At 37.1% G+C, this 8,788-nt stretch overlaps 2 protein-coding genes across 5 annotated transcripts; both read right to left on the reverse strand.

The window, feature by feature from the left end:
* Positions 1-283: 283 nt before the first annotated feature.
* On the reverse strand, positions 284-3,271 carry LOC122315622 (60S ribosomal protein L19-3). Its single transcript, XM_043131642.1, has 5 exons — positions 3,078-3,271; positions 2,044-2,166; positions 990-1,303; positions 613-680; positions 284-526 (listed from the first exon to the last, which is right to left on the reverse strand). Exons 1-5 carry the CDS (start codon positions 3,187-3,189, stop codon positions 502-504), a joined length of 642 nt encoding a protein of 213 aa, XP_042987576.1. The 5' UTR covers positions 3,190-3,271; the 3' UTR covers positions 284-501.
* Positions 3,272-3,951: 680 nt separating this feature from the next.
* LOC122315621 (probable ethylene response sensor 1) lies at positions 3,952-8,736 on the reverse strand. 4 transcript variants are annotated; one of them, XM_043131639.1, is made up of 7 exons: positions 8,490-8,735; positions 7,248-7,403; positions 5,961-6,890; positions 5,445-5,813; positions 5,067-5,333; positions 4,627-4,754; positions 3,952-4,328 (listed from the first exon to the last, which is right to left on the reverse strand). In XM_043131639.1, exons 3-7 carry the CDS (start codon positions 6,864-6,866, stop codon positions 4,088-4,090), a joined length of 1,911 nt encoding a protein of 636 aa, XP_042987573.1. In that variant the 5' UTR covers positions 6,867-6,890; positions 7,248-7,403; positions 8,490-8,735; the 3' UTR covers positions 3,952-4,087. The 4 variants fall into 4 exon arrangements, with proteins under 4 accessions (XP_042987573.1, XP_042987572.1, XP_042987574.1 ...); XM_043131638.1 differs by having other exon boundaries at positions 7,276-7,403; positions 8,490-8,734; XM_043131641.1 differs by having other exon boundaries at positions 4,187-4,528; positions 7,276-7,403; positions 8,490-8,736.
* Positions 8,737-8,788: the final 52 nt, after the last annotated feature.

Below are 8,788 nucleotides of genomic sequence, written 5' to 3' on the forward strand. Positions count from 1 at the left end.
TGCCGAGTACAAAACATGTTGGGGTCAACATGTGAAAGAAATATGACCATTTTTGTGGTGCACGGGTGTGTTTTCTTCTTGGATTCAGATGATGAAGTTCGATTCCACTTCAATTCCGAAATGAAACCGAATTTGCGATAACTAAAATATTGAGTCTGAAAATGACGCAACTCCAAAGGGAGCCCGAAATTGAAACCCGCACCTAATTAAGGAAATGCAAATTTGTTGGACATTTGTCCGTGTATTAAGAAAACAAGATAGAGGCCTCTCAAACTAACTCAAATTCAAACCGTAAGAACCAATCGGCATAATAATAATAATATAAAGTAGGCATTAATTAAACTAAGTACCAAAACATCAAGGCTCCTTGTATCTAGGATATAAACCAAGTTCCAAAACAAACAAATAGCAAACAGACTCGTCAAAACTACTCTAGACCAGTAAGCGAAGACACATGGGCCATCGACAGTCATACATCCTTCGGTGCTCTTCATTACGGTCTCACTTCTTGGATTTCTTTGTTGTCCTGCGAGTGCAATAAATTTACTTATTTAGTTGAAAATAACAGACGTGCTAAATTCAAATGGGCGTGTAACAGAAGTTTTCACTTACTGAGTAGGTTGAGAAGCAGTGACAGGCGTAGAAGCTGGTGGAGCCGCAGCAGGTTTTTCTCCTGGTCCCTATAAATTGGGCCAATAAAACACAAAAAAGGTCAAAATCAAACGTAATATAGTTACCAAATCTCTATCAGTTCAACACAAACTGACTGAATTCCACCAATTTACAACTGAAATCTTTTTCAACTTTAAAAAAAAAAAAAAAAGCACGAGTGACCATCATTCTTTTTACAAGAGCCAGGTGATCAAGTTTGCACATGACACAAGGCATAATGCAAACCAGTGCATAAATTGTATGTAACACAATCTAATATTCATGAATCCAAATAAGCATTTGCACTGTAATATACAATATAATACTGAAAGCCTAACCTGGGCCAATCGCTCCTCCCTTCTAGCAAATTTTCTCTCCCTACTGGCCTTGTTCTTAGCCCGCTTCGCCTCAAATTGATCAGACAAAGTCTTCTCTCTTGCCTTCTCAGCCTTGGACTTGTGAATGCTCTCCATCAGGACACGCTTGTTCTTGAAAACGTTACCCTTCACTTTCATGTACATGTCATGGTACATGTGCTTGTCAATCTTCTTCGATTCCCTATACTTTCGGAGTAAGCGCCTGAGCACACGCATTCTCCTCATCCATAGCACTTTGGTGGGCAACCTTGCCTCCCTTGTACCCTTGCGCTTACCTGAAAGAAATTTAAACTAGAACTCAGTATTGCAAAATTTCCACTCACTTCAGCTCTTACAACCGCAACTAAACACCAAACTATTTTCTGATCATGGTGTTCCGCCCACATCACTTCTAGAGTTTTGGTTAGGGTGAAGATCTTTCACTGATGGACCTCCACAATTGATTCGCACATAGATGACTTGTTGGCTAACTACGTGCATATATGTGCATGTTCAGTGAGGTTGTGCAAATGACTGGTATCAATGTCTTCAACCCAAAACAAGAGTATACTTAGGCCCCGTTTGGATAGTGAAAATGTTACATCTCATCTCATTTCATCATTACAATTTTTTCAAATTTGATTGGCACATAGATGACTTGTTGGCTAACTATGTGCATAGATGTGCATGTTCAGTGAGGTCATGCAAATGACTGGTGTCAATGTATTCAACACATAACAAGAGTATACTTGGGCCCCCTTTGGATAATGACAATGTTTCATCTCATCTCATTGCATCATTATAACTTTTTCAAATTTTTATACAAAATATAATAAATAATTTAACTTTTTCAATTCTCAAAACAATAATAATAATATTTTAACAATATTTTATTCAAATTTCATCTTAACTTATTTCATCTTAACTCACCATCCAAAAAAGCCACCTTATTCACAACACTCGACACGATAAAAATCACAAATTCAGAATTCATTTAATTTGCAAATTTCTACATTTCTCATGGGTTGAATATTACCATATCCAGAATGGCGTCCCTTCCTCTTAGCCTCCTTCATGCGGCGCGCCCGAGAACGTGAGTGAATCTTGGTTGGCTTTCTGATGATGAAACCATCCTTAACCAACTTCCTTATATTTTGGCCTGCACCGGAATCCACGAACATAAATATTGAAACACAAAAAAAGCCCATAAATTTTTTTGCATAGATTATGCATTGATAATGTTCAATAATATTATTCAAGCACTTCAAGGTCTTCATAAATAATAGTCTAGCTAGCACATACAAAAATAATCCCGTATACAATTCTAAAACAATTCACAAATTCTGTTGGGTTAAAAAATTAGGAGGTGCTAATTACCAACAACGCATATCATGTAAATAAAAAGATTCTACTAAACCCAATAAAGGAGAAAACCTACAGTCAACCAAACATAACAGTTAGTGAGTATAACAAAGCGGTTTTGGTCAGAATTTGAAAATTTTCACTCATTTTCTGTACAAACGAAATAATAGTTCCGATTAACCAGTACACTGATGCCAAAAAAATACATTTGAGTAACAACTTAAAACATAAAAGCGTGACAGAACGGTAGACCGCGAAATCAATATAACTTGAAACCAATTTATCCAATCAGACAACGCATTTTCCAGCTCCAATATCGACTAAATAATCCCAAATGGGCCAAATCATACAAAACCCTAACAGTGTAGAATTAAAACCCCCCAGCTCAGACCACGCAGAGCGACGGTGTAAACAAACCTACCCCCACAAACAAAAATCCAACGCCCGTTTGGCTGCGGAGAAAGAACGAAAAAAAAAAAAAACAAAATTTACATTAGCGACTAGTAAAACTATAGGCGGAAACACGCCCAGAAAACCTCCCATCTCTTTCCTTTTGCCACCAGAGAAAGTTCGAGGAGGTAAACATCATCAAACCGGACGACGGATCGCACAACAAAAACAGATCTTAACCCCCTAATAAAAAACAAAAAAATTAAAAACTGGAGAAAGACAGAGAGAGTGGCAAATGGAAGGAGAAGAAGAGCGTACGAGAGTTGGCCATGGAGATTTCATTGACTTCATTTGGGTCGATCCAGACCTTGCCTCGACCGCATTTGAGAACGCTCGCTGCGAGCCGTTTCTGGAGCTTCAGCGAAACCATCTCTCAATCTCTCGTTCGCTCTCAAACTCTCTCTCTCTCGCTTTCTATGGTAGCTGCTATGGCAGAGAGGATTAGAGTTCGCGAAAGCTGAGGTTTATATATGGCCACAGAAATGCGATTCATTTCTCCCTTAGGGTTTGGGGAAGGGTTCGGCATTTTGGGCCGTTTTGGGCTCAAGGTAAAGGGCGCAAATGCTTACACGTGTCATTCTAATTAATGGGCCTCTTGCAATATATTTGGGCTTCACCCTAATCGTTTTCATTTGGGTTTTTGAAGCCTCCAATTAAAAAGAAATACTTGCTGATATTTTGCTACCTGGAAAAGGATAAAGATGAACCTTTTTTATAACATTTTTATAAAATTTTTATTGAAAATACCATCCATTTAATCTTGTTACTATGTTCCCCAATGTAATGATTTTTTCAAAATTTTTGGTTGTTAATATTGTCTTTTCTTTTTTTCCTTGTTTATGATGAGTTCTAGAAGTTCTAGATTACATGAAACCCAGTTAAGACGACCACTGACATGGCAGACATTGACATTCGACCGAATGTTGCTCCTGCCATGTCAAAAGCGTTACGCATGTTATGAGTGAGAGTTTCCGAGTTACAATTGTGTATATCACACTTGCTTCACCTCCTATGAATGATCTTAACATTGTTTCACCATCTTGGAGGTTCATGAATCAAATCAATGTACCATCTTATTTTTTATGTTGGACATGAATTATAAGCTGGTTATGGTGATATATCTTGCCCGTCATGGTTCAAAAATATACTGCTATTGGAATATATCTTTTTGCAAAATTACATCTACGCCATTCCAGTTTCCATCAGCACCATATCCGGGACCTCAATTTACACAGATTTAGCACCAAAATCTGTGCATGCATTAACATTTATAGACTTCTTTGGTAGCGGCAACTTGAAGAAGCAACATCATCAATATCTCTAAACACAGCTTTATGTCCAGGAAGATCTCCACTGCCCTTATGAGCACGACCCCTGGGGGCAACCTGGTGCATGGTTGAATCACTTGGGTTGTCACAAATCCCAAGTTTTACAATGAATGCAGCAGTGGTCCCTTTATCAAGGCCCTCGCTCTCTAACCAAATCAATCCTCCCATGAGATTTACGAACCTGATTCAATTGTTTGAAAAGCAAGGCATTTGATCCAATTTTGGAAAGGGAAAGTTAAAGCAAACAATGAATAAACTAGGGACAAGACAGCCACTGGATTGCAAACCTATTTGATAGTTCCCACGCCAGGTCAATTGCTAGTTAGTCAAAAGTCAAAACCTTCCACAAGATGATATTGGGAAGGAACCATCTCTAAAACACTTTGCATACTCGCATGAACGGTCAAAATATTATCAGGTGGAAAAACCAGTTATCCATGCAGTATTCACATGTAAGGTCTAAGATCGTGGACTCTTACCGTTTACAAATGGCGAGTCCAAGTCCTGCAACACCATTCTTTCGACTGGATCCACTTTGTGGCTGAGCAAATTTGGTAAAAATATGTGGAATGTTCTGTGGAAGAATGCCACAGCCAGAATCCTTGACCTGCAGAAACAGGGATGTTACAGTTGAAAACAAGCGAGATGGTATGCAGTAACCATACAAGAAAAATATAGGCGAGATAATGCATTTAGCTTATATCCAGGCATCTAGCCATAGATGCTGGGATGAGACATCTTCTATGAAGAACACTAAAGTAAAGTACCAGATCACAAGAGATAATAAACATAAGGATACCCTGTAATCTCCAAAACTTACATGTCATAACATAATGATTGCCTTAAGCCTCAAAAGAAAAATTGCAAGACTTGTGAAGAAAAATAAGCCGAATGAAAGTAAAATCCACTATTTATCAACCTGTACTAGTAGGTAGAAGCAACCATCACTTGACACTGGATGAAACTCAGAGGGTCGCCAATCTCTTAGAGACTCTGGTTTTGCAACAGATGCTATAATTGAAATGCATCCCTCATTTGTGAACTTCACAGCATTACTCGCAACATTTAAAATAGTTTGCATAAGCCGTTTCTCGTCACCAACAGCACATACAGGTAGATCCGGTGCGAGAAGCAAAGTCGTGGATAACTTCTTCACGCATGCAACAGGCTTTATCAAATTCATGACCTGCAAATTTAGGACAGATAAACATTACCAAGATGCCTCTATGTTAATGCTGTAGCAAATCAAGATTATTTTCAATTCCATTAACAAATATTGAACTGCTGGGATACTCACCTCTCTGAAAACCCCATGAAGGTTGAATTTCCCAGTTTCTAATTCTAGGCTTCCATCTTCAAGTCTAGAAAGATCTAGAACATCATTAATAAGGGTTGCCAAAAGGTTACTACTCTTTAGTACTGTCTCTATCATAACCCTTCGTTCTGGAGTTAGCTCAGTCTCTAAAAGAAGTGAAGATAATGCAATCATTGCATGCATTGGTGTCCTCATTTCATGGTTCATGACAGCAAGGAAATCAAGACGAGCGTGGATAGCCATCTCTGCCTCACGTCGAGCTAAATTTAGAGCAACATTCTGCTCCATGAGCTGATCACGTGCACGCAGAGACTCTTCCAGAATTGCGGCATGTGAAAGAGCAACAGCAACCTGTAGGAGTGTCAAAGGATAAACTCAGAATTAAAAAGTACTAAGAGGTGGGAAATATAGAAGAAAACAATCATGATATATATCATATGTGGCACAGAAATGAGAGATAGCAAATAAGTCAAATAAAACATAGTAATGAAAAAAAACCTGGTCTGCAACAACATCAACAAGTTCCAATTCATGGTCTCGCCATTTCCTAGCACCATCTGTAGGTAGAATCAAAACCATGATTGCATAGCTTTTTGCAGAGAGATCAGGCCAATCGTTAATCTGGAAATTTGAGAGATGTAAAAGAGGAACTCGCACAGCAACAACCTCAGGTGGAACATATCTTCCCACAAGAGGTCTGATCCTGGCCAGTGGGCATGTGTATGGTATGCGCATTGCTCGAGCACTATTGAAAACTTCATTGACTATAGTATTGTTTAGTGGCACAGTAGACCCAACTTGTGTTTGGTAATTTAGGGTGTCAGAAAGTTGCAGATTCATACCAGTTCGTGATGGCCTCCACAGCGCACATTCCTCAAGGCCTAAAGTCCTACCCAACTCAACAAGTGTAGTTTTCAATATAGTATCTCTGTCAAGTGTGTTTCTAATTTCGTGAGTCAACATCCTAACATGTCTTCCAGTTTCTTCTTGTGTAAGAATAAGCCCCCTCTCCCTGTCAAGCTCTTCAGCCTTGTTCTTTAGAAATAGTTCCCGAGTTTTGACACTTAACAGATCAGGTATAATGTGAACAAGCATTAATGCAGTTGCACACGATACAATAGCACAAGCAACCTTCGCAACCGTCATGACAACAGCAACAACTTTAGAGTGCACAGAGAACGACCACAAGTTTATAAAGTGGGTAGCTCCACAAAGAACAATAAAAGCACCAAACTGCATAAGCACCCATCTATATGGGAAGAATGCAGATTTTTGAACAAAATATATGAGCTCCAAAGGTATGGAGAAATACGCAAGGGCAATTAATACATCTGAGATATACTGATATTTCACTAGAAGCTCATCATGGGGCCATTGTGAGTCGATGCAATCACAGGAATCCATTACCCAATAACTCTCTTAACAAATCTGAGAATAAAAATAATCATAACGTAATGTTAAACCATTAAACAATATGAGTTCAAAGAAAATAAATGAGAGCTTTTTTTTTTTTTTTAATAAAATAAAATGTTTTTATAATAACAGCTAACAACAATAATTCCACCTATACGCATGAAAATAAAATCCACCAAACATGAGGTTCTATATGTTGATGGCTTTTTGTCACAGATGGAAATTCAATCACAAGATTTTCTTCTTCAAGATTATATGAGCAAATTCAACACCCTTAACAGGCCGCAAAATAAATTGAAAGCCACCATCTTATTAGTAGAAAACTGAACTGGTAAAACTGTACAAAATGTTTCAACAAAGTGATCCATTTACATTATATGTGGTGATGACTGCCACTTACTTCCAAGTTGAACAACAAACTCAAGCCTTCAAATCCTGTGTTGTCAAAGAATTGACCGCTAAACCATGGTATTTCCAAAGGCACCTTTACAAAACAATTCAAGCATCCTTTCGTTCTTTGTGGAGAACCTAATGCCAGCAGAAAGATTCAATGAAGCAGCTCACAATTTTCTTATTCTCCATATCATCTCCAATAACGAATGCAGATAATCAAACGTTCTATCTACCAATATATTGTACAGCACTAGTGTTCAAAAGGTGATGATGCGTAATCACTCTATTAAACATCTCATAATTTGAACCACTCAGAGGACTTCAATTGTTTCGACAGGCAACAGTTTAAAGGAAGTAATACAGAGAACAGATTATTTCCGACAAATAATCATAACAGTTCTGGGCAATTTTTATCATGACACCTCATTTAGGCTCAGATATATTTAATTTTACGCAAATTTTAAATAATAATGAAGATTTTTTTTTTTTTTTTTTTAGTAACATAATCCATCAAACCAAACAGATCCTAAATAACAAAAAAGCGACTCACCACTTTTCCTTTAAAGATATAATTAAACAAAATTTCCAAAACCAAAGATACAAGTAGCTTAATATTGATGCTCGACAAACGAGCCTTAGGCCTTTTTTGTATAACAAGGTATTTGCATATATTATCAGATATTTTTTTCCTAAATATCACTCAAATACAAAATACTTTTTAATTTCAAATATTCAATTTCTTTTACCTAGTCATTACATAACTATTATCCAAATATAAAACTCTATACAACTTTTCTAAAACTTTCAAACAAATCACAAAAAACAATACAACTTTTTAAAATTATAAAACAAAAATAATATTAAAAATTTATAACAAGATTTTAATTTTATAATATTTTTATCTAATTTTTTCTCACTAATTTTTCATATTCTAATAAAATATCATAACTCAATTCATTTTACTATAATTCGCAGATCTTATATTCTAAGTGTCCAAACTGAGCCCGAGAAACCCACAATATTTTTTCTGTTCTAAACAAAATACCAAAGCTCACCAGCTTTTCTTTTCCTTTTTCATTTAAAATCTATAGTTGCCCAAAAACTTCAAATTATAAATGAAATAGAAATCGAACAAATATCTAAAGATGGGCTGTAACAATTTGCAGAAGAACAAAAATATCAAAAATCAGTAAAAGGACACAAGGAGAATATTGCTGTTACCAATCTAAGGAATAAAAAGAGGACGGACAGAGATCAGTTGCAGAGCTTTGAGCGTGTGAACTGAGACTTTCATTAATGTGAGGGGTATCCATTAACCGAGTAGAACTGCTCCATGGAGAGAAGCAATGGAAGTCTGTATATTGAAACAAAAAGAGTCCACGGTAAAGAGAACGGAGGGAGCTAAAAGCATCACGGACAAGGAGACAGAAAGGGAGTATTGCACGTGCGTGACTGGCTTTGTAGTCGGAGTCCCCTTTTTTTGTTGCCTTGGATCCTCAAAATAATCTTAAAATATATCA

Source organism: Carya illinoinensis, chromosome 7 (genome assembly GCF_018687715.1).
Source record: "Carya illinoinensis cultivar Pawnee chromosome 7, C.illinoinensisPawnee_v1, whole genome shotgun sequence".
NCBI classification, from domain to species: domain Eukaryota; kingdom Viridiplantae; phylum Streptophyta; class Magnoliopsida; order Fagales; family Juglandaceae; genus Carya; species Carya illinoinensis.